This window comes from Notechis scutatus, chromosome 2 (genome assembly GCF_049901735.1).
Source record: "Notechis scutatus isolate UNSWTSFEM ecotype Mainland chromosome 2, rNotScu1.2, whole genome shotgun sequence".
In the NCBI taxonomy this organism is placed as follows: Eukaryota; Metazoa; Chordata; class Lepidosauria; order Squamata; family Elapidae; genus Notechis; species Notechis scutatus.
The window spans coordinates 5,700,469-5,726,481 of record NC_142010.1 but is presented as its reverse complement, the minus strand read 5'-3'; the positions used below and the strand labels follow the sequence as shown (position 1 = coordinate 5,726,481).

At 42.5% G+C, this 26,013-nt stretch overlaps 3 protein-coding genes across 5 annotated transcripts in view; 1 reads left to right on the top strand and 2 right to left on the bottom strand.

Annotated features, from left to right (window-relative positions):
• LOC113427116 (uncharacterized) overlaps window positions 1-26,013 on the bottom strand; it is a 76,524-nt gene that overhangs the window by 43,387 nt on the left and 7,124 nt on the right. The gene's annotated exons all lie outside the window — the stretch shown is intronic.
• Window positions 2,932-26,013, bottom strand: part of LOC113427119 (uncharacterized) — a 45,578-nt gene continuing 22,496 nt past the window's right edge. The window contains exons 1-4 of one of the 2 annotated variants that reach the window (XM_087953215.1): window positions 24,156-24,365; window positions 19,357-21,088; window positions 12,552-12,555; window positions 2,932-4,280 (exon numbers count right to left, since the gene is read on the bottom strand). In XM_087953215.1, the coding sequence (XP_087809341.1) occupies window positions 3,129-4,280; window positions 12,552-12,555; window positions 19,357-20,639 (2,439 nt within the window). In that variant the 5' untranslated portion in view covers window positions 20,640-21,088; window positions 24,156-24,365 and the 3' untranslated portion in view covers window positions 2,932-3,128. Of the gene's footprint in view, window positions 4,281-12,551; window positions 12,556-19,102; window positions 21,089-24,155; window positions 24,366-26,013 lie in introns of those variants that run through there. The other variant, XM_087953214.1, reaches the window with a different exon arrangement.
• On the top strand, window positions 8,910-13,802 carry LOC113427117 (uncharacterized). Its single transcript, XM_087953076.1, has 3 exons — window positions 8,910-9,010; window positions 9,680-10,160; window positions 10,540-13,802. Exon 3 carries the CDS (start codon window positions 10,611-10,613, stop codon window positions 12,387-12,389), a length of 1,779 nt encoding a protein of 592 aa, XP_087809202.1. The 5' UTR covers window positions 8,910-9,010; window positions 9,680-10,160; window positions 10,540-10,610; the 3' UTR covers window positions 12,390-13,802.

Genomic DNA, 26,013 nt, shown 5'->3' with positions numbered 1-26,013 from the left:
CGCAGGGGGTCTTCAAACTTGGCAACTTTAAGACTGGTGGACTTCAACTCCCAGAATTCCTGCTCCAGTCATGTTAGGTCAGGAATTCTGGGAGTTGAAGTCCACAAGTCTTGAAGCGGCCAAGTTCGGAGACCTCTGCTCTGTCGTTTAGCCTCGTTCCAGCTCAGCTTCTCTCGCCTTCCTAGAGCAGATGTGCCGCCGCTGTACCATTCCTGCTTCCTTAGGCGCGAGTGTTGCTTCTTTGTAGAGCGCCACCTAGCGCCATAAGGCTGAAGAACGTCTTCGTTCTACTTTTCTGCTACTTCAACCCTAAGGGGGTTTGCAAGATGTTTTCACACATTCCCTGCTTTCTGATGTGTCATCAAGTCGTATGGAAAACTTTTGTGAGCGATCGATTTGAGAAATTTACCTGGCAGAGGAGTTAAATGCGTTGCTGCAGATTAAGATCTTTTGTAAGTGCAGCTGAAGAGAGCCATGAAAGGTTGGCAGCGTGGAAATTAAACTCTCTGCTTGCAGCCCTGATTGTGCCACCCAGAGAAAGGGCTGTGCAGGAGCAAAGACACCTGGGCCCTTCTCGGTCTGGGTTCAGGCCGGGGCCCAACACCAAAATGCCATTAGTTGCAATTCTCATGGACTTTTGGAAGGCTTGGGATAGATGGGACAAAACTATTATGTCTTTCCGAGATCTCAACCCCATCGATTTGCTATCCTTCTGGACCGGCTTTGGGGACTGGAAATGGGAGGCAATTTATTATGGTGGTTCTGTTTCTACTTTCAATTGGTGTGTATAGAAGAGGAACCAAGTTCTGGCCCCTGAAATTGGGGTGCCCCAAGTCTCAAGGCATTTGCTGCTGCTTTTCAACATCTACATGAAACTGCTAGGGGAGGCCATCCATCCTATGATACCCAATTATGTAGTTAGTCTTTAATTTACAACATTTCAATCGGTGACCATTTGAAGTTACAAGAACATTGAAAAAGGTGACGTGTCCATTTTTCACCTTGCAGCATGCTCAGGGTCATGTGATCACACTTCAGAGAGTGAGAGGCCTTGCACACAGGTCATTAATGCCTTGCCCACCTCATTTTGGCTTACTGGCCCGGACCAACTAGAAACCTCATCTGGTCCGAACGCAGCAGCCCACACGAGGGCCCCTAGGTTGCCCATGTAACATATTTGTCACACGAGCTGCACTGGGTTTGTTTTTTAAGGTGCAATTGAAGATGCTGGTCATCACCTTTAAAGCTATTTCTTTATTATAACAATAGCACTAGCACTATATACCACCCCACAGTGCTTTATAGCTCTCTCGGTTTGTAGTATCAGAATATTGTCCCCAACAATCTGGGTCCTCATTCTACTGATCTCAGAGGGATGGAAGGCTGAGTCAACCTTGAGCCCTATCAGTATCGAACTCCAGGCAATGGGAAGAGTTAGCTGGCAATATTACATTCTAACTACTGAGCCACCAGGGCACATCACTAGTTTCCCACCTTTTATTATTTTCCCATCTATCTGTTCTACCAAGTCAGATAAGGTGGGCACATTCCTAGCCCCCTTGCCTTAAATATTACTGTCTGATAGGAGCTAGGAAGTGAGTGTTTTCTGTTGCAGCTCTGCCCTATCAGACACTCTTCCCCCTGAGGTTTGGCAGGCGTTCATCCTCCTGATCTTCTGTAAAGGAAAGAAGATCTAGCTTTTCCACTAAGCACTGTGATAAGATGAGGCGCCTGCACATCAGAAGTTTGATTTGGGGCCAGGCTTTTGTTTTTATGCATTTAGTTTTAATACTGTCTTTAAGTTAATTATTGATTGGGAGCCAACCTGAGTGTGTTGTAACATGAATGCCTACATAAATATTTTAAATAAATCAGAGGAAAAAAGATCAATCTGGAAAATGGCTCTGCTGAAGCTACCCATTTGCAGATTGCTTGAGCCACTGAAGGTCTATGCATTTATTTAAGTATCAAATTTATATGCCGCAAATCCTGCGGTGAACTTCTCCAATTTAACTCCTTGCATAGAGAAAGATAACCAGATTTGAGCAAGAATGGCACCAGGCATGAACATTAGTAAAACCAGGAGGCCTGGTTAACTTCTAATTTGAACAAAGGGAAGAATCGTGTTTTTTGAATTCCCAGACTATCCGAACGCCATCAACTTTGCTCTAAGTGCCCTGTATTTGCAAATAAACGTTAAATGCAGAGGCTTTGCATTTTTTAATATATGGGAGTTATTGGTTTCTGTATTAAGGTTTTATTACTGTAAACCATGTGGAGTTATCATTAGTGGGGCTGTCATGCAAATTTTCATGCTAAGTAAAAAAAAAACAAATGCATATCCCCCTTTATTATATGTAGAAATAACTCAGGGCATCACATTTACTCTGGCCGAGCATAACAGTTCCTCTTGACTCCCTGATAAAGAACGACCTCACTGGGCCAGAGAAAGGAAGGTCAGATCAAGTTAGAGAAAGGAAGAACAAAGAAAGAAAAAGGAAACTCAAATCGAATTAAAGGCCTACAGGCTAAAACATACGAAGAATGGTTAGAAAAACTGGACATGGCTAGTAAAGAGAAGGACCAGGGGTGACATGATAGCAGTGTTCCAATATTTGAGGGGCTGCCACAGAGAGGAAGGGGTCAATCTATTTTCTAAAGCACCTGCAGGCCAGACAAGGAATAATGGATGGAAACTAAACAAGGAGAGATTCAACCTGGAAATAAGGAGAAACTTTCTGACAGTGAGAACCATCAACCAACAGAATAGCTCGCCTTCAGTTGTGAGTGCTTCATCACTGCAGCTTTCAAGAAGAGACGTGACTGCCACGTCAGAAATTGTATAGGATAATATGCTTGAGCAGTGGATTGGACTAGATGACATACAAGATCCCTTCCAACTCTGTTACTCTATTCTATTCCACTCTCATGTTTGATACTAAGATATGTTTCATTAAAAGGAATCATACAAGAAATTAGTTAATTGTTCAGCTGGGTTTTCAATGAGAGAAAAACGAAATTCAATATTTCTCCAAACACATTAAATTTTGCCTCAGGTGGAATTTCTTGTGTGTGATAAGGGAGGAATTTTATACGAAACACAGTCTGCAATCTGGGTATTTGAATGATTACTCCCTTATGTGTAACCTTACATGATTTATAAGGCTAGACCTAGTACTGAAATCTTTCCCACAATCAGGACATTCATATGGTTTCTCTCCTGTGTGAGTCCTCCAGTGTATCACCAAATTGGAATACCAACTGAAATTTTTCCCACATTCAAGACACTCATATGGTTTTTCTCCGGTATGAGTCCTCTGGTGTTCCACCAGGTAAGAATTCTGACTGAAATTTTTGCCACAATCCGGACACTGATATGGTTTTTCTCCTGTGTGAGTTCTCTGGTGCATCACCAGCTTGGCATTCTGAGCGAAACTTTTCCCACAATCTGGACACTCATACAGTTTCTCTCCTGTGTGAGTCTTCCAGTGTATCACCAAAGTGGAATTCCGACTGAAACTTTTCCCACATTCAAGACATTCATATGGTTTTTCTCCTGTGTGAGTCCTCTGGTGTTTCACCAAGTCGGAGTTTTGAATGAAACTTTTCCCACAAAACAGACACTCATATAATTTTTCTCCTGTATGAGTCCTCTGGTGTAAAACCAGGCCATAATTCCGAGTGAATTTTTTTCCACAATCCAGACACTGATACTGCTTGTCTCCGGCATGAGTTCTCTGATGTACCACCAGGTGAGAATTCCGATAGAAACTTTTCCCACAATCTACACATTTATATGGTTTCTCCCCTGTGTGAGTCCTCTGGTGTTCTACCAGGTGGGAATTCCATCTGAAACGTTTCCTACAATCAGGGCACTCATACGGTTTTTCTCCTGTGTGAGTTCTCTGATGTTCCACTAGGTGGGAATTCTGACAGAAACATTTCCCACAATATAGACACTCGTATGGTTTTTCTCCTGTGTGAGTCCTCCGATGTCTCACCAGATTGGAATTCTGACTGAAACTTTTCCCACAATCTGGGCACTCATATGGTTTCTCTCCCGTGTGAGTCCTCTGGTGTATCACCAGCTCTGAATTACATGTGAAACTTTTCCCACAATCAGGACATTCAAAGTGTTTCTCTCCAGTGCAAGTCCTCTTCTGTCTCACTACATTGGTGTGCATTGTAAATCTTTTGTCACATTGGGAGCACTGGTGGGTCCTTTCATCAATCACGAGGAAGCTTTTGTGAGTAAAGCTTTGGCCGCATTCCAAACATTTCTATGGCTTTTCATTTGGTGGATCCTCTTATGCATAGTCAGCCGTGATCTACAATCTGTTTTTTTCCCCACATTAAGCTAACTGTGTTGTTTTTCCAACACTGATATTATTGGATTTTTGTGGAGACCAAAAATATTTCTGATTTCTTACTTAGAGTTTCTTTGATTGAAGCCATTATTTCCTTCCTCAAAGGCTTTAAATAATGCCTGTCCAATTTAGCTATCCAAGCGACCTTTTCCTTTCCACTGACTTCCAGGAATTTCCCACTTTTTCTTTAGTTGGAAATTATCCTCCTTGCCTTCTTTGTGTAAAGTTTACTTCAAGTCCATATACTCTATTTCCAGCTCAAAAGTTTGTTCTTGTTATTCTCTCCCTTGTCTCTGATCTGGTGAGGAATAAAAAGTGGTTTTCACTTTCCAGAGGAAGTAAAAAAATTGTTTGATGGCTTGCTTTCCTTTTTAAAGCTGCTTCTCAGTTTCTGTTTTCCACAGTAATCGTCTTGGCATCTTCTTTGTCTGTAAAAATCATATCAATGAGTTAATTTCATTATTGTTGAAAAAATGGCTGCAGAACAGGTGAAACAGGAAAACCACCTGCATTTAACATGAAAAAAACAAACACTAAAATCATAGTTTAAGCTCTAACATTATGATTCATTTGGCATACAGAAGGGTAGCAAGATCCAAGTTCAAATATTGAATCAATTATAATATTCTCTTTTTTGGCTTTGATAGATCACACAAATATGCACGCCTATTCGCACAGAAATAAAAACCTATGAATTTATGTACGTAGGCAATCTAAGTGTATCAGTGCACAAAATGTCCCAAAAGTGCATTCACTGAAACTTTTAATTTAAATCTGCAAAAGTGGGGACAACAGATGAAATGGTGCCCAAATGCTATGCAAGATTTAAAGCATCAGCATAGCCCATGAAACTGATGGGCACTTAGTAAGAAACATAAAAAAACTAATAAAGATTTATTTAAATCTCCCAGCAGAAAATTAATCACAGGTAGCAGTTTTAAATCGTGCAGCCCCAGAGGAATAAAATTCCGGGAGGGGAAGAATATGCAGCAGCCCCACATGTTTCACCCTCGTTGCTTCCTCTCCCGCTTCCCCGCCGTGGAGGAACCCAAAGGGCCGGACTTGCTCCTGGCTTCTCCTCCGACCTGCCCTCCACTCACCTCCCAGGAGCCGCTTCGATCCTCCAAGCAGCACAAGAGGATCCACCGACGCCATTAACCTCCCGTGGCTGAGCCGGAAGAGTAATTTCCTCTGCCTTTCGCGTCCTCTCCTTAACAACCTTTCCAGCAATCCTCTACTCTATCATTTCAACCCGTTCAATCTCAACTTCTGTCCCTTCTCAGGGTCTCCAACCTTCCAGGAATTCTGGGAGTTGAAGTCCACTAGTCTTAAAGTTGCCAAGGTTGGAGATCCCTGCCCTAGAATAGCTCAGTCGTCGTTTTACCGAGTGTTGCCGCTCTATAGATCGCCACCTAGCGACATAAAGGTGGAAAAACACCTTTAAGGCGTTTGAAGATGTTCTCATTGATTCCGGGCTACCTTAAGTGCCAGAAAGTCCTATTCGACTCCTATCGAGCTCATCGGTAGCTTTTCTCCCTGAGGCTCCATCCCAAACTTTTTCTTTCAGATTCCTTTCATGTCCCTGGAGCTAAGCCCGAAGCTTCGTTTGCGAGAAAGGGCCACTAACCCTACTCATAACATACTCAGAGTTGGAAGGGACTTTGTAAGTCCAACCCACTCCCCCCACAAGCAGGAGACCCTACATCATTTTTGACAAGTGGCAGTCCAATCTCTTCCTGAAAGTCTCAAGTGATGATGCTCCCACAACTTCTGAAGGCAAAGCTGTTCCATTGGTTGATTGTTCTCATTATCAGAAAGTTTCTCATTTCCAGGTTAAATCTCTCCTTGTTCAGTTTCCATCCATTATTCCTTGTTCAGTTTCCATCCATTATTCCTTGTCTGGCCTTCAGGTGATTTGGAAAATCGCTTGACCCCCTCCTCTCTGTGGCAGCCCCTCAAATACTGGAAGACTGCTTTCATGTCTCACCTGGTTCTTCTCTTCACTAGACTAGCCATGCCCAGTTCCTGTAACCGTTCTTCATATGTTTTAGTCTCCAGTCCCCTAATCATCCTGGTTGCTCTTCTCTGCATTCTTTTTCTAGAGTCTCAACATCTTTTTTATAGTGTGGTGACCAAAACTGGATGCAGCACTCTAGGTGTGTGGTCTTACTAAGGATTTATAAATTTACATAGACTTCTGCAAAGCCTTTGATTCAGTGGTACATGACAAACTACTGTTAAAACTAAACTCTTACGGCATTTCCAGATCCCTTCATAAGTGGATTACTGCATTCCTGTCAGGCAACAAATAGTAAAAAATAGGGAGCACTTTATCAAATCCTGCTCCAGTTAACAGCGGTGTCCCCCAAGGCAGCGTTCTAGGGCCCACACTCTTTATATATAAATGACTTTTGCGATCACCTTATAAGCAACTGCGTCCTCTTCGCGGATGATGTAAAACTATTCAACACCACCAACAATGCTACTGCTCTTCAAAGCGACCTTGATTATGTGTCTGAATGGTCAAACAATTGGCAACTCCAAATCTCAACCAACAAATGCTCTGTCCTACACATTGGCAAAAAAAATCAGCACACCAAATACAAACTAGGCGGATATAACCTCATTGATGACCCTCACTCAGTCAAGGACCTAGAAGTATTCATATCTAATGACCTAAGCACCAGAGCTCACTGTAACAGCATTGCCAAAAAGGCATTAAGAGTTGTAAATCTAATCTTATGAAGCTTCTCCTCTGGAAATATTGAATTGCTAACTAGGGCATACAAAACCTTTGCTAGACCAATATACGAATACAACTCATCTGTCTGGAATCCGCATTTGTATATCAGACATTAATACAGTTGAGCGAGTCCAGAAGTATTTCATGAGATAAGTACTATACTCCTCTGCTCGCAACAGAATACTTTATGTCACCAGACTTGAAATTTGGGGCTTGGACAATCTTGAACTATGCCGCCTACGGTTGGACTTAAGCATAGTACACAAAATTATCTTCTACAATGTCCTACCAGTCAATGACTACTTCAGCTTCAACCGCAACAATACAAGAGCACACAATAGATACAAAATCAATGTTAACAGCTCCAAACTTGACTGCAGAAAGTACGACTCAATGCCTGGAATGCACTATCTGACTCTGTTGTTACATCCTCTAACCCCCACTCCTTTAACCTCAAACTATCCACTATTGACCTCACCCCATTCCTAAGAGGTCTGTAAGGGGCGTGCATAAGTGCACCATTCGTGCCTCCCGTTCCTGTCCTATTGTCCCCTTTTAATCGTACCTATTTTCTGTATTCTTACTCATGTTTATATTTATACCTATTATTTTGTAAGCGATTGACAAATCAAAATAAACAAATAAAAATAAAATGGTTGTTAGCACCTCACTTGATCTCGATTGTATGCCTCTGTTAATGCAACTTAGGATTGCTTTAGCTTTTTTGGCTGCTGCTGCACATTGATGGCTCATATTTAGCTGGTTGTCCACTAAGACTCCAAGACCCCTATCACAATAATTGCTATTAAGCCTGGTTTCACCCAGTCTATATGTGTACTTTTGGTTTTTTCTTACCTAAGTGTAGGATTTTACTTTTCTCTACACTGAATTTCATTCTGGTAGATAGGGCCCAATGTTCAAGTCTGTCAAGATTTTGAGCCTATCTTCTTGGGTGTTAGTTAGTTATTCCTGTCAGTTTAGCATCATCTTCAAATTTGGTAAGTTCCCCTTCTATTCCCTCAACTAAGTCGTTAATGAAGATATTGAAGAGTACTGGGCCTAAGACTGGACCTTGTGGCACTCCACTGCTTACTTCCCTCCATGGAGACTTAGACCTATTACTCATTGAGAACGGTTTTGTCAGCCAGTTGCGAATCCATCTGGTGGTGGTGCTATCTATCCCACTGATGGAAATACACACAGATTTTCTACATACAGAAATCCATAGGTGTGTATTTCTGTGTGTATTTGTGTGTATTTCTGCCTGTGTATATCAATCAGATCAGAGGCGGAAGGGATCTTGGAGGTCTTCTACTCCAACCCCCTGCTGAAGCAGGAAACCCTTTACCATTTCAGATAGGAGGCTTCCAGTTTACTTCCAGTAATTACTTCCAGTAATGAACATTTTTATTTATTTGTTTGTTTTTGTTTATTATTTAGTCAAACAATTATTAGATAACAGGTATAAGTATAAACATGGTTATAAATACATGAAATGGATACGAATAAGAAAAAAAAGAAACAATAGGACAGGGACGGTAGGCACGTTTTGGTGCACTTATGCACGCCCCGTAATCTTTAAACGCCTTAAGGTAGAACGAGCATGTTCTCCCGCCATACAGTATGTCACTAAATGGCGGTCTATTCGCGGCCAGTTCAGGGGCGGCAGAGGTATACTATCTAGGGAAGGAGCAAAGGTTGGGCTTGAACGGGTTGATACGATAGAGTACTATATTCCTTGAGAGTTCGTTTATTGATTCGCCCGAGGGCCGTATTCCTAGAGAGGATGTGGAGGAGATGAGGCGAAAGAGGAACTTCCTCTTCCGGCTCGGCCACGGGAGGCTGATGGCGTCGGCAGACCCTTTTGCGTTGTTTCGAGAGTCGAAGCGGCTCCTGGGAGGTGAGTGGAGGGCAGGTCGGAGGAGAAGCCGGGAGCCAGTTTGGCCCTTTGGGTTCCTCCACGGCGGGGATGCAGGGAAGGGAGAAGAATGGAAAGATATGGGCTTCTGCTGCATTTTCCTTTCCTTCCCAAATTTTATTCCTCTGGGGCTGCACGATGTAAAACTGCTGCCTGTATTTGATTTTCTGCTGGGAAATGGGAGATTTATATGTTTTTTATATTTCTTACTAAGTGCCCATCAATTTCATGGGCAATGCGGATGCTTTAAATCTTGCATAGCATTTGGACACCACTTCATCTGTTATTGTCCCCACTTTTGCAGATTTAAATTAAAAGTTTCAGTGAATGCACTTTTGGGACATTTTGGACACTGATACACATTGATTGCCTACATATGTAAATTCATAGGTTTTTATTTCTGTGTGAATAGGCGTGCATGTTTGTGTGATCTATCCAAGCCAAAAAGAGAATATTATAATTGATTCAATATTTGAACTTGGATTTGCTAACCTTTCATATGCCAAATGAATCATAATTAATGTTAGAGCTTAAAAAACTATGATTTTAGTGTTTGTTTTTTCATGTTAAATGTGGGTGGTTTTCCTGTTTCACATGTTCTGCAGCCATTTTTTAGACAATGAAATTAACTCATTGATATGATTTTTACAGACAAAGAAGATGCCAAGACGATTGCTGTGGAAAACAGAAACTGAGAAGCAGCTTTAAAAAGGAAAACAAGCCATCAAACAATTTTTTTACTTCCTCTGGAAAGTGAAAACCACTTTTTATTCCTCACCAGATCAGAGACAAGGGAGAGAATAACAAGAACAAACTTTTGAGCTGGAAATAGAGTATATGGACCTGAAGAAAACATTATATGAGAAGGCAAGGAGGACAATTTCCAACTAAAGAAAAAGTGGGAAATTCCTGGAAGTCAGTGGAAAGGAAAAGGTCGCTTGGATAGCTAAATTGGACAGGCATTTAAAGCCTTTGAGGAAGGAAATAATGCCTTAATCAAAGAAACCCCAAGTAAGAGATCAGAATTTTTTTGGTCTCCACAAAAATCCAATAATATCTGTGTTGCAAAAAAAACAACAGCTTAATGTTGGGGGGAAAAACAGATTGTAGATCACAGCTGACTATGCATAAGGTAAAGGTAAATGTTTCCCTTGCACATACATTCTAGTCGTTTCCGGTTCTAGGGGGCAGTGCTCATCTCCGTTACAAAACCAAAGAGCCAGGGCTGTCCAAAGATGTCTCTGTGGTCATGTGGCTGGCATAACTAAATGCTGAAGGTGCACAGAACGTGGATACCTTCCCACCAAAGTGGTCCCTATTTTTCTACTTGCATTTTTACATGCTTTCAAACAGCTAGGTTGGCAGAAGCTGTGATAAGTAACGTGAGCTCACTCCGTTACGTGGCACTAGTGATTCAAACCGCTGAACTACCGACCTTTCAAATTGACAAGCTCAGCGTCTTAGCCATTGAGCCACCACGTCCCTTGTAATGCATAATCATCATGCATAAGAGGATTGACCAAATGAAAAGTCATAGAAATGTTTGGAATGTGGCAAAAGCTTTACTCCGAAAAGCTTCCTCATGATTGATGGAAGGACCCATACTAGAGAGAAGCTCTACCAGTGCTCCCAATGTGAAAAAAGATTTACAATGCACACCAATGTGGTGAGACAGAAGAGGACTTACACTGGAGAGAAACACTTTGAATGTTCTGATTGTGGGAAAAGTTTCACATGGAATTCTGAGCTGAGGACTCACCAGAGGACTCACACGGGAGAGAAACCATATGAGTGTCTGTATTGTGGGAAAAGTTTCATTCAGAATACCAGCCTGGTGATACACCAGAGGACTCATACGGGAGAAAAACTGCATGAGTGTCCGGATTGTGGGAAAAGTTTCAGTAAGAATTTCAATCTGGTGGAACATCAGAGCATTCACACAGGAGATAAACCATATGAGTGTCTGGACTGTGGGAAACATTTCAGTCGAAATTCCTACTTGATGGAACACCGAAGAACTCACAGAGGAGAGAAACCATATAAGTGTCCTGATTGTGGGAAAACTTTCTGTCGGAATTCTCACCTAGTGGTGCACCAGAGAACTCATACAGGCAACAAACCATATGAGTGTCCGGACTGTGGGAAATGTTTCACTCAGACTTCCAAACTGGTGGTACACCAGAGGACTCACACGGGGGAGAAACCATATGAGTGTGAGGAATGTGGAAAAAGTTTCACTCAAAATTCCAAGCTGTTGAGACACCAGAGAACTCACATGGGAGAGAAGCCATATGAGTGTCTGTATTGTGGAAAAAGCTTCACTCAGAATGCCAGCCTGGTGATACACCAGAGGACTCACACGGGAGAGAAACCATATGAGTGTCGGGATTGTGGGAAAAGTTTCACTCAGAATTCCAACCTGGTGACACATCAGAGGATTCACACAAGAGATAAACCATATGAGTGCTTGGATTGTGGGAAAAGTTTCAGTCGAAATTCCCACCTGGTGGAACACCAGAGAACTCACACAGGAGAGAAACCATATAAGTGTCCTGATTGTGGGAAAGGTTTCTTTTGGAATTCTAAGCTGGTGGTACACCAGAGAACTCACACAGGCAACAAACCATATCAATGTCTGGATTGTGGTAAAAGTTTCAATTGGAATTCTGCCCTGGTGATACACCAGAGGACTCACACAGGAGAAAAACCATATGAGTGTCTGGAGTGTGGGAAAAGTTTCATTCAGAATTATGAATTGGTTATACACCAGAAGACTCACTCAGGAGAGAACCCGTATGAGTGTCCAGATTGTGGGAAAAGTTTCAGTAAGAATTTCAATCTGTTACAACACCAGACCATTCACACAGGAGATAAACCGTATGAGTGTTTGCACTGTGGGAAACATTTCAGTCGAAATTCCTATCTGGTGGAACACCAAAGAACTCATACAGGAGAGAAACCATATAAGTGTCCTGACTGTGGGAAAACTTTTGGTCGGAGTTCTCACCTAGTGGTACACCAGACATCTCATACAGGCAACAAACCATATGAGTGTCCAGACTGTGGGAAACGTTTCACTCAGACTTCCAAACTTGTGGTACACCAGAGAACTCATACAGGCAACAAACCATATGAGTGTCCAGTCTGTGGAAAGCATTTCATCCAGAATTCCAACCTGGTGAAACACCAGAAAACTCACAGCAGAGAAAATCCATATGAGTATCTGGAGTGTGGGGAAAATATTCATTCAGAATTCCAAGCTGGTGATACACCAGAGGACTCATATAGGAGCGAGGCTGTACAGAATGTTCGGATTGTAGGGAAGATTTCAGTAGTAGGACTAGCCTCATCAATCATGTAAGGTTACATGGGAGAAACCATTTTAATGCCAAGATTGCTGACAGTGTTTCACACAAAATTCCTATCAAAAGAGTAGACACTCCACAAGGTGTTATTTGATGTGTGTAGATGAATCTTGAATATTATTTTCTGATTTCTCATTGCAAGCTCTTTTTAATCAAACATGTCTTAGTATTAAACATGGAGGAGGAGGAGATCTGTGTTGGGATGTCCAAGCCTTTTCTAAGCTCCCTTTCTCAGGCCAATGCAGTACCTTCCACACAGGGATGACAGGTGAAGGCCTATGGTTGGACAGTGAATGAAACCCGCCCAGCAACAAAATTTTCTCAGTTAAGAAACAGATGAGCACCGCCTCTTAGAACAGGACCGAACAGGAAAACTTTAGGAGGAAAAAGGGCTGCCAAATTTTATTGGAAATAGTTCCTATGAAATGGGATGGATCTGGGTGCTGTACTCTAGGTGTCTTACTAAGGCTTTATACCACTCCATAAAACCTTAGTAAGACTACACTTTTGGTCAGCCAATTTTGGTCACCACACTATAAAAAAGATGTTGAGACTCTAGAAAAAGGACAGAGAAGAGCAACCAGGATGATAGGGGATTGGAGACTGAAACATATGAAGAATGGTTACAGGAACTGGGCATGGCTAGTCTAGTGAAGGACCAGGGAGACATGATAGCAGTCTTCCAATATTTGAGGGGCTGCCACAGAGAGGAAGGGGGTCAAGCTATTTTCTAAAGCGCCTATAGGCCAGACAAGGAATAACGGATGGAAACTGAACAAGGAGAGATTTAACCTGGAAATAAGGAGAAACTTTCTGACAGCCACAACCATCAACCAATGGAACAGGTTGCCCTCAGAAGTTGTGGGAGCGTCATCACTTGAGACTTCCAAGAAGAGATTGGACTGCCATTTGTCATAAATGGAATCGGGTCTTCTGCTTGGGTAGGGGGTTGGACTAGATGACCTATAAGGTCCCTTCCAACTCTGATTATCCGTTATCTGTTAAATCGTTTATGGCAAATAGTTCCCATAGGGCTGGAGCTGCAGTAAAAAAATGTTCATTTCCTAGCCCTATTAGTGAAATTTAAAGGAATGTACAAGGAGCGTGCCCTTCCCATCTCAACAAGTAGATGTTAAAATAATAAAGGCGGGAGAATAATGACAAGTGCCCTATTGGCGCAGTGTTTAAGAATGCAGTATTGCCAGCTGACTCTGCCCACAGCCTTCAATTTGATCCTGATGGGGCTTAAGGTTGACAGCCTTCCATCCTACTGAGATCCGTACAATGAGGACCCAGTTTGTTGGGTGCTATATGCTGAATCTGTAAACCAAGACTGCTGTAAAGCATTCTGTGGTGGTATTGTGTGTCTAAATGATATTGCTATAATAAAGAAATGGCTTTAAAGGGGATGACCGGTAGCTTGAATTGTACCTGTAAAGAAAACAATCCAGTGCAGCTCTCGTCACAAGGATGTTACACAGGCAATCTAGCGACGCTCATCCCTGTGTGTGATGCTGCATTCTGGACCATTTGAATTTTCTGGGTGGTCCACCGCAGTGATCCAAACAGGTGACCCAAGGCATGCTCAAGGCCGCCTGGTTCAGGAAAAAGGGCACAACTGGCACACTAGTTGAATCTGCACAGCCCCTCCCCCAGATATGGCCGCCTGAAGCAGGAGCTGTGAATCCAGGAATACCTCCAAATTGTACACCGGTTCAGTCCAGGGAAGTACCAGTCTGTCCAGAGTCAAAGGTGAAATGTCATCTACACAGGAAGTGGCGGGAGGAGGCAAAAATACATGAGTACTCCATATTGCCAGGTACTTTGGGCAGGACTGCCAGAGCATCATTCTCTGGATGGAGATATTTAATGGGGTATCATAAAGTGAATAGCCTCCTTGGGCGGTTTCACGTAAGACGTTAAAAAGGAAGAGCAAAAGGCTTAAGTCCCAGGCCACCCCATAGTGCAGGGATTGTCTGGGATTCAGCGGCTCCTCTTCTACCCAGCAAGGTGGAACCAGCCAGGAAGCTAGAAGAAAATTCACCCTAACCCTTAAATGAGTTTATAAAAAGTGACATCATATGACCACATGAGGGTAATTCCAGCAGTTCTGCTTGTTATCTCTCCAGGACCATGTGGGTCATTGAGGACCGCATGTGATTTGGATGTAGGAAGAGGTAGGTGTCCCAGGCAAGCAAGCCAGAAGCTGAGAGCTACAAGCAAGTGGCTGGTCTCCAGGCCTGCTCCTATCTGGGCCCGGGAGAGGAATTGAGAGCCAACTGCTAAAAGCGCAGGATTCTTTAGATCTACTAGTTGCCCTCCAAAGATTTTGATCAAGCTGCTTGGGGATATTCAATGGTGGGATCTTAAAACGCCTCTGGAAACCTGGAAGGCAGCTCAGAGGAATTCTGCCCTCTAAGTGAGATTTAGGCCCTACAACAATGCAGAGGGATAAATATTACCTCCTGTCTAGATGGGTTTGGAAGCAATGTGGGTGGGCGCTTCCGTTTTTTTTGTCCCGCATTTCGTTCGATTAATGGGAGGAAGATGGCAATCATTTCAGGCTGTGCATACAAACAAGGCCTCATCAGTTTTCATGATGCAACGCACCTGTGGAAGTACTGCTCGGGGTAGAAGGGGCTCCTGGGAGGTGAATGGAGAGCAGGTCGGAGGAGAACTGAGGAGGAAGTCGGGCCCTTTGGATTCCTCCATGGCACAGAAACAGAAGAGGAAGCAACGAGGCTGAAAACGTGGGCTGCTGCTGCTGCATATTCGTTCTCTCCCTAAATGTTATTCCACTTATACGGCATGGATTAAAATTGGCTGCCTGTGATTTTTTTTTGCTTGGAAAAATATGCTTGATTCCTTGTTGTTTTCCTGGTTAGGTGAGGAGTTTCGTGGGCAAAGTAGATGCTTTAAATCTCGCATAGGATTTGGGCACCATTTTGTCTGTTAGTGTCCCCCATCTTTCTAAAAGTAAATTTAAAAAATTGAGAAAATGCACTTCTGGCATGTTTCAATCAACATGAAGACAGAGAGAGAGGTAGATATGAAAAAAAAATTAAATCTCCCAGATGTCAAAAGGTCCTTGTAGTTTTCTGGCCCAATCCCTTGCTCAAGCAAGAGAACCTATACCATTCCAGGTAAGTGGCTGTCCAGTCTCTTCTTAAAAACCTCGAGTGATGAAGCAGCCACAACGTCTGAAGGCAAAGCTATTCCACTGGTTAATTGTTCTCACTGTTTGGAAATTGCTCCTTAATTCCAGGTTGCTTCTCTCCTTGATAAATTTCCATTCATTGTTTTTTGTCCTGCCTGCAGGAGCTTTGGAAAATAAATTGACCCCTTCCCCCTCTTTATGGCAGCCCCTCAAATACTGCTATCATGTCCCCACTATTCCTTTTCTCTAGACTAACCAAGACCCAAATCCTGCAACCATTCTTCATATGTCCCATTTCAAGATTATTCTCTCATCACAGACAGCAATTTTAAACCATGCAGCATAAGTGTAATAACATTTGGGGAGAGAGAATATGCAGCAGAATATGCCCGTATCTTTCATTCTTGTTCCTTGCTCGGCTTCCCCGCTGTGGAGGAACGCAAAGGGCCCAACTTGCTTCTCCGACCTGCCCTCCACTCACCTCCCAGGATCCGCTTCGTCCCTAAGAGCAGGACTTCTCTTCACGACTCCATCTTCCCATGGGAGAGGCAAAAGAGGAAATTCCTCCTCCACATCCTTTCTACCAATACTCTGGTTTTAACGCCTTTCACCTCAGCTGCGCCCCCTTCGGTTGAATGTCGGATCTTGGCCACCAGGGATACCCCTATTATATTGACGGATTGCCAGATGCTCGTGTTGTGTTAGAGCTCCACCTAGTGACGTGAGGCTGAAAATACGCACATTCTATATCAGGAGTTTCTAAGTTTTTTTTTTTTTTTTAATGAAGTGCTGTTTTCCATTCTTAGCCATCACATTCGTAACTTTTCTCCAGGATGATCTAGCCCTAGTCCAGTGGTGGCTAACCCTTTTGGGCTTCTGTGTCAAAAATTGTGCATGCACCAGCGTGCACACGCGTACCAGCAACCAGAATGCAATGTGTGGCCCACCCTCCCCACGCCCCGTGCATACATGCGCAACCCCCTTACCTGCACTGCGCCTCACCGCTGATTTTTGGCTGGTTTGAGGGCTTCTTTGGCCTCCCAGAGGCTTCGAAATAGCCTCTGCAAGGCTTTTCAGGCCAAATTATAGGCCTGTTTCATCACTTCTGGTACTACAGGAAGTGACGAAACGGGCCTATTATTTGTCCTGAAAGCCTTGCAGAGGCTTTTTCAGCCTCTGGGAGGCCAAAAAGGCCTCAAACCAACCAGGGGGTATCAGCTGTGAGGCACGTACATGCGCAGTGAGGTAAGCTTGCCTGCGGCTCGCGTGCCAGCACAAGTGGCTCTGCATGCCACTTGTGGCACGCGTGCCATAGGTTCGCCATCACAGCCCTAGTCTCTCCTTTGGGTCTTGGACACCCACATCGTCACTGCAACTGAGCCTGGAGCTTCTTTTGCAGGAACTAAACCAAGGGGCAGCATCTGTGGGGGGGAACACAATGTGCCATCAGGCAACAAAAAACGGCACCTCCTTTGGGGATCAGTAAAGACTCTTCCAGCCAGTTGTTCCTCTTGGGGCAGGGGTGGGATTCAGCTGGTTCAGGCAAACCGGATGCTAATTTTACATCTGATACGCCAAACCAGTAGTTGCAAGGACTGGCTAGCTCCCCCTGGCCACTCCCAGGAGTCTCCACGTGGCCCATTTTGGATGCCAAGTAAGTGCAGGACCCACTCAGAGGCTCTGGGAGGGCAAAAAAAACGGCTTCCCAGAAGTCCAGAAACGGGGCTGTTTCCGGCCTCAGGAGCCCGGGGGAGGCACTTTTTGCCTTCCCAGAGGATCAAGGAAAGCCTCTGGAGCCTGGGGAAGGCAAAATATGGGGCTCCTGGAAATGGGCCCAAGCGCCTCAGGAGCCCGAGGGAGGCAGTTTTCGCCCTCCCAGAGGCTCGAGGAAAACCTCAGGAGACGGTAGAGGGCGAAAACACCCCCCCTCCCACTGTGGTGCAGGAGGCTGACTAGGCCACGCCCACCATGGCCACGCCCACCTAGCAACCAGGCAGAGAACCGGTTGCTAAAATTTGTGAATCCCACCCGTCTTGGGGGTGCAGGATAACTCCCCAAAATTATATATGTGACTAAGGGAAGCTTGAAGAGTGAAGCCTGACTCTACTTACTTTCACAAGATTAGCAGGTGCTGCACCATAAAAGATGATAAACGTCTTGTGTGTATGCACAGCCTTAAACGATTGCTGGCTTCATATCCCTTTAATAGAAAAATGAAATACAAGACTTGAAGTGCCCACCCACATAGCTTCCAAATCCATCTAGACAGGAGATGTTATTTTTCCTTCTGCATTCTTGCCTCTGTCATCTCACTTTGAGGGCAGAATTCCTCTGAGCAGCTTCCAGAGGTGTTAAAGATTCCACTATTGAATATTGATCAAAATCTTTGGAGGGCGCTAGTTTGTAGAAAGCTGATCTAAAGAGTCCTGGGCTTCAGCCCTTGGCTCTCAATTCCTCTCCCAGGCCCAGAAAGGAGCAGGCCTTGGAGACCACTCACTTGCCCGTAGCTCTCAGCTGCCGACTTGCTTGCCTCAGACTCCTACCTCTTCCCACTTCAGAGTAACATGAAGTGCTCACTTAATGACCCACATGGTCCTGGAGATATAACAACAAGTGGAACTGCTGGAATTATTCTCATTAAATGGGGTCATGTGATGTCACTTTTTATAAACTCACTAAGGGTTGGGGTGGGCTGCTACAGGTTCGCGTGATCCTCTAGCTAAGATTCTGCGCAGTTCGGTGAACCGGTATATCCCATCCCTGGCTGGCCTCTACCACCATGCCTGTTTTGGATGCCAGTACAGGGCCCGCGCAGAGGTTCAGGAAGGGCCGTTTTCACCCTCCCAGAGGCTTGTAGGAAGCTGACTAGGCCACGCCCACCATAGCCACGCCCACCCAGAAACTGGGCAGAGAATTGGTTGCTGAAATTTTCGAAGCCCACCCATTAAGGGTAATGGTGGATCTTCTACCTTCCTGGCTGGTTTCAGCTGGCTGGGTAGGAGAGGAACCGCCAAGTCCCAGCCCCTGGCACGATGCGGTGGCCTGGGACTTAAGCCTTTTTGCTCATCCTTTTTAACATCTACATGAAACTACTCGAGGAGGCTATCCATCTTACGATACCCCATTAAGTATTTCTAAGATGGAGTGTTCATGTGTTTTGCCTACCCCCCAGATAGCAGTTCATCTTTGACTCTGGACAGACCGGTACTTCCCTGATCCAGAATGCAGCAGCACACACAGTAATGTCCATTCCTTTAGATTTTGCTGATAGGGCTAGGAAATTAACCTTTTTTTACTGCAGCCCCAGCCCTACAGGAACACTCTTTCCAATAAAATTTGGCAGGCCTTTTTCCTCCTAAAGGTTTCCTCTGTCCGGTCATGTCCGATTCTAGGAAGCGGTGCTCATCTGTTTAACTGGGGGAATTTTGTTGCTGGGCAGGTTTCATTCGCTGGCCAACCATAGGCCTTCACCTGTCATCCCTGTGTGGAAGGGAACAATTGCACTGGGCCAGAGAAAGGGAGCTCAGAAAAAGCTTGGACATCCCAACACATATCTCCTCCTCCATGTTTAATACTAAGACATGTTTGATTAAATAGAGCTTGTAATGAGAAATCAGAAATGATATTCAAGATTCATCTACACACATCAAATAACACCTTGTGGAGTGTCTACTCTTTGATAGGAAGTTTGTGTGAAACACTGTCAGCAATCTCAGCATTAAAATGGTTTCTCCAGTGTAACCTTATATGATTGATAAGGCTAGACCTACTACTGAAATCTTTCTCACAATCCAGACGTTCATTACGGTCTCGGTCCTGTGTGAGTCCTCAGGTGTATCACCAACTTGGAATTCTCAATGAATTTTTTCCCACACTCCAGACACTCATATGGTTTTTCTCTGGTGTGTGTTTTCTTATGTTTCACCAGATTGGAATTCTGAGAGAAGCGTTTCCCACAGTCCAGACACTCATATGGTTTGTTGCCTGTATGAGTCCTCTGGTGTAACACGAGGAGAGAATTCCGACTGAAAGTTTTCCCACAGTCCGGACACTCATATGGTTTGTTGCCTGTATGAGTTCTCTGGTGTACCACTAGGTGAGAATTCCGACAGAAAGTTTTCCCACAATCATGACACTTATATGGTTTCTCTCCCATATGAGTTCTTTGGTGTTCCACCAGATAGGAATTTCGACTGAAATGTTTCCCACACTCCGGACACTCATATGGTTTATCTCCTGTGTGAATGCTCTGATGTTCCAACAGATTGAAATTCTTACTGAAACTTTTCCCACAATCCGGACACTCATACGGTTTCTCTCCTGAGTGAGTCCTGTGGTGTATAACCAAGTCGTAATTCTGGGTGAAACTTTTCCCACACTCCAGACACTCATATGGTTTTTCTCCTGTGTGAGTCCTCTGGTGTATCACCAGGGCAGAATTCCAATTGAAACTTTTACCACAATCCAGACATTGATATGGTTTGTTACCTGTGTGAGTTCTCTGGTGTACCACCAGCTTAGAATTCCAAAAGAAACCTTTCCCACAATCACGACACTTATATGGTTTCTCTCCTGTGTGAGTTCTCTGGTGTTCCACCAGGTGGGAATTTCGACTGAAACTTTTCCCACAATCCAGGCACTCATACGGTTTCTCTCCTGTGTGAATCCTCTGGTGTATCACCAGGTTGGAATTCTGACTGAAACTTTTCCCACAATCCTGACACTCATATGGTTTCTCTCCCGTGTGAGTCCTCTGGTGTATCACCAGGCTGGCATTCTGAGTGAAGCTTTTTCCGCAATACAGACACTCATATGGTTTTTCTCCTGTGTGAGTTCTCTGGTGTCTCAACAGGTTGGAATTTTGAGTGAAACTATTTCCACAATCCCCACACTCATATGGTTTCTCCCCCATGTGAGTCCTCTGGTGTACCACCAGTTTGGAAGTCTGACTAAAATGTTTTCCACAATCAGGACATTCAAAGGGTTTCTCCCCCGGGAGAATTCTCTTGTGTCTCACAAAAGTGGTGTGGTGTGCTTTTGCCACATTGGGAGCACTGGTAGGCCTTCTCTCCGGTGTGAGTGTTTCCATGAGGGAGCTGTTCTGAGTAAATCCTTTGCCGCACTATGAGCATGTGTGTATTTTCATTGGTGCGGACCCTCTGTTGCATAATTAGCTGTGATCTGCAATCTGTGGTTTTTTTCCACAATAGGCCCTCTGTGTGTTTTTCTAACACTGATATTCTTAGATACTTGAGGAGGCAAAAAATATTTCTGATCTCTTATCTGCAGATACTCTGATTTAAGCCATTCTTTCCTTCCTCTTTGACTTTCCATGTAATCGTTCCTTGAGTTCCACAAACTCTATTGTTTCCAGCTCAAAACTTTATTCTTGTTATTTTTTTCCCTTGATTCTCATCTTCTGAGGAAAGAGAAAAGTTTTTATACTTTCTGGAGGAAGTGGAAAAGATTTTGATTTTTGTTTTAATGTTGCTTCTCCTTCTTTGTTATTCACAGTCCTCTTCTTAACATATTCTTTGTCTGTAAGATCCATATAAATGAGTTAGTTTAATTATTGTTTAAAAAAAAAATGGCTGCAGAACATGAGGAAACAGCAAATAAAAAAGCTCCACGTATATTACCATGGAAAATATCAAAAAGGTACTTTAACCTTTAATATAGTTCATTTGGCACATAAACACATCTAAGTTCAAATCTCCATTCAATCATTTTCTTTTTTCATTGTGTAATTAGCATTGAAAATTGTTATAAAATGTTCCTGACAATACTGAAGATTATACAGACACATGTATACGCACACATAAATACACATCTATGAATTAGTGAATGTAAAAAACCTCTATGTTTATTTCAGTCTGCAAAATGTCCCAGAAGTGTATTTGCTCAAATTTTTGATCTAATTTTAGAAAGGCTAACAGATGAAATCCAATGCAAGATTTAAAAAATCCGCTATATACAGTATTTATATATATCCATATATATTTATATATATCTATATACACTGCTCAAAAAAATAAAGGGAACACAAAAATAAGACATGCTAGATCTGAATGAATGAAATATTCTTATTAAATACTTTGTTCATTACATAGTTGAATGTGCTGACAACAAAATCACACAAAAATTATCAATGGAAATCATGCACCTGGGCATGCTCCTGATGAGGTGACGGATGGTCTCCTGAGGGATCTCCTCCCACACCTGGACTAACTTTGGAAGTGTTGAATAGAAATATTAGAGACAATAGGAGTATAAAAGGAGTGAAAATTAAAAAGGAAGAATTTAAATTGCAAGCCTTTGAGGATGATTTGGCCTTTATTTTGGAAGACCCTTTAGAAACAGCACCAAAATTATTGGAAAAGATAGAGACATATGGTAAGGTGGCTGGTTTGAAAATAAAGATAAAACAAAGACCTTGACAAAGAATATGCTACTAAGACAAAAAGAACTGGCAGACCTATTGAAAATTCAAGTCACGAACAAGGTTAAGTATTTGGGGATACACTTGACAGCAAGATGCAGTACATTAAAAGAGAACAATTACATTAAACTTAAACAACAGATAGCGTTAGATTTGACGAAATGGGAAAATCTACAATTGTCATTAATAGGGAGAATCTAACAATCAAGATAAATATCTTACCCAGAAGTTTATACCTGTTTCAAACAATACCAATTAGGCTTAGAAAGGACTATTTTGAAGATTTAAATAAAATTGTGTTGAAATATATATGGCAAGGTAAGAAAGCGAGAATAAAGTTAAAACTCTTGCAAGATGCTAGAATTAGAGGATTTGGTTTGCCTAATTGGGAGTTGTACTACCAAGCTACAAACTTGATGTGGGTCAAGGAATTGATAACATTAAGAAATACTAGATTGTTGACACTAGAAGGACATGATTTGTTGTTGGGCTGGCATGCTTTTCTATGGTATAAGGGAACCAAAACACAGGGCTATTTTAGAAGACATCATATATGGGAGTCTCTGTGGTTAAATTGGGAGATTAAAAGACAATGTTATTTGAAAATTCCAGTGTGGTTATCGACTATTGAAGCATTTTCTTATCCCATAATATATAAGAAGGAACAAACAGTTAGATATGGGGAAATATTGGATGAAAAGGGTGAACTTAAATCGATGCAAAATCTAGAGGAACAAGGTATAAAGATGAATTGGTTTTCATATGCGCAAATACATTCAAGGTATGATGAAGATCTCAAAACAGAAGGATTTTATGACAAATTGACTGACTTAGATAAGATTTTGACAGGTACTGATGAAAAGGTGATTAAAAAATTGTATGGTTATTTATTGGAAACTAAACTAGAGGAAGAACAAGTTCAAGAAACTATGATTGCTTGGGGGAAGAATTTTGGATATGGGATTGATTTAGAGAAATGGCAAAAATTGTGGTTTCAAAATTAAAAAATGACAATGTCAACAGCATATAAAGAAAATTTGTATAAGATGTTTTACAGGTGGCATTTCCCCCGACAAGAATAGCAAGAATGTTCAAGAATAAATCCGAAAAATGTTGGAAATGTCATCAGATACCTGGTTCATATTACCACATGTGGTGGACTTGTGAGGACGCTAGAAAATACTGGACTAAAATCCGCATGTGGTTGGAAAAAATGACAAAGAAACATATAGACTTGAAACCAGATATATTTTTATTGGGAATTTTACCAGGTATATACAGTAAAGATTTAAAATATTTGATTGTAAATGTATTAACAGCGCCTAGGATTGTATTTGCTAAAAATTGGAAAAATGAGAAAATACCATTACAGGAGGAAATTATTAAGAAAATATTGGAATGTGCTGAGATGAGTAGATTGACATTTGAAATTAGAGAACAAGAGGATAAACAATTTTATAAAACTTGGGACCTTTTCTATCAATGGTTAGATAATAAAATACAATAATAGAATATCTAGAATTTTAGAAAATAATGAATATATAAAGATGTATTTCTTTTTTTTGTTATCATATCTATAAAATGTTTTTAGGATAGATTTGGGAGGATTATATGAATTGTTATAAAATAAAATAAGTAAATTATAGTTATCTTGCAAAGTATGAATGAATAAAATTATAGTCAAATTATTGTTTAATAGTGATACTAGGGTATTCAATTTTTGATTGATAATATGAGTTATTATGCAATGTAACTGTAATTGAGACTATGAAATGGAGGCACAAAAAATTTGTAAACCAACCGACACACTGCTTGTACACTTATGAAAGAAAGCTAAATGTTTTTATGTTTTGTTTGTTTTTGTTTGTCTTTAAAAACTAATAAAACTTGGTTTTTTAAAAAAAGAAGTGTGATTGACTTGGAGTTACATTGTGTTGTTTAAGTGTTCCCTTTATTTTTTTTGAGCAGTGTACATCTCCCATTGGTAAAAGCTCAGACAGCAATTTTAAATCGTGCAGCCCTAGAGGAATAAACTTTGGGGAGGGAATGGATATGCCGCAGCAGCCCACATGTTTCAGCCTTGTCCCTTCTCTGCTTCCAGGCCGTGGAGGAACCCAAAGGGCCGGACTTGCTCCCGGCTTCTCCTCCGACCTGCCCTCCACTCACCTGCCAGGAGCCGCTACGGCCCTCCAAACAGCACAAAAGGCTTCGCCGACGCCACCAGCCTCGCCTGTGCGACCCGGAAGAGGAAATTCCACCATTTTGCTTCCTCTCCTCCACAGCCTCTCTTCTTCTTGTGCCGTATCCGTTGGCGATCCTCTCTTGCAAATCAATACTCTATCGTTTCAACTCTTTCAAGCTCAGCCTCTCTCCCTTCCCTTGCATGCTGCAGTTGTACAGTACCGGCTTTCTAGGCGCGTATATTGCTTCTCTGTATCGCGCCATCTAGCGACGAAAGCCGGAGAATACGCTCGTTCTCCCTTAAGGCGTTTGAAGACGTTGTCATTGCTTCCGTGCTTCCTTTAGTGCCATCAAGTCCTATTTGACTCCCATCGAGCTCATCGGTAGCTTTTCTCCCCGAGGATCCATCCCAAACCTTTTTTCTTTCAGGTGCCCCAAGAGGGCACTCCTTGTCCCTGGAGCTGAGCTGCAAGAGTCTTTTGCAAGAAGCAGGAACTAAACCAGGGGTGTCCAACCTTGGCAACTTTAAGACTTGTGGACTTCAACTCCCAGAATTCCTCAACCAGCAAAGAAGTCCACAAGTCTTAAAGTTGCCAAGGTTGGACACCCCTGAACTAAACCGAAGGAAAGCACCCTTGGGGGGGAATGATGTGCAAATAGGAGACACTGTCCTAAATGATTGCCAGCCTCATCCCATTAATAAAGGAATGAAATACAGGACAAAATATTGAAGCACCCACCCACGTTGCTTCCACACCCATCTAGACAGGAGGTATTATTTTTCCGTCTGCATTCTTGTAGGGCCTAAATCTCAATAAAGGGCAGAATTCCTCTGAGCAGCTTTCTCAATTTCCAGAGGGGTTAAGAATATACCCAGTTTGGTCAAAATCTTTGGAGGACGCTAGTTTGTAGAAAGCTGATCTACTCCTACAGAGGATATGGTGATAAAGTGCTTGAATGTGCAGAGATGGATAGACTAACAATGAAATTAAAGGATAAGGGAGAAATGGAATTTTACAGGATCTGGGATACTTGGTATGAGTGGCTAGAGAATAAAAGCAAAGATTATGTATAAGGGTTATGCAAGAGCGACAGGAAATATATATATAGGTATTTGTGAAAAGGCAAAATATATATGTAAGAATGTTACCATAGGAATAGTATATAAAAGGAAAGAAAGAAAAACACAAAGATCAATATAAAATTACAAGAGATACTGATGCTGAAGCGCTGTAAAGATTGGAAATGTGGAAATGTTGGAAAACGTGTAATAAAAACTAATTAAAACAAGAAAGAAAGAAAGCTGTTCTAAAGAGTCCTGGGCTTTAGCAGTGGGAAATAACTCAAAGCCAACAAAAAAAACTTGGATCGTTGAAAACAAAGAGGATTTATTAAAAAGAAATAAGACGGTTTGCAAAGTGTTGGTGGTCTTTAGAACCTTAACAAGCAGGTTCAAAATCAAAAGCCACACCTTTAGAACCTCAAAACAGACTTTTATATACAGTTTCATCTCGTCACCCAAGTTCACCTTGCAAGGGACATCTCAAGGTCATCCAGTCCAACCCCCATTTGTAAAACCTTTAAGCATCTTATATACTATTTTATTTTTGAATTTACTTATTTCTAACCACCACTCACTTGCCCGTAGCTCTCAGTTGCTGACCTGCTTGCCTGGGACCAGTGGTGGGTTTCAAATAAACCTACCACCGGTTTGCTAAAAATGTGAGAGTGCGTGCATGTGCGGCTTTTGCCGCGCAACGAGGCTCAATCGACCTGCACTTCGGAGCCTGTGCTCCACTCCATCTCTGCTGTCCGGACCAGTGGGCCGGCTGCTTCTCTCCGC

Excerpts from the sequence above, each read along its gene's own strand:
- LOC113427117 (XM_087953076.1), top strand. The coding sequence starts at position 10,611 with ATGATTGATGGAAGGACCCATACTAGAGAGAAGCTCTACCAGTGCTCC.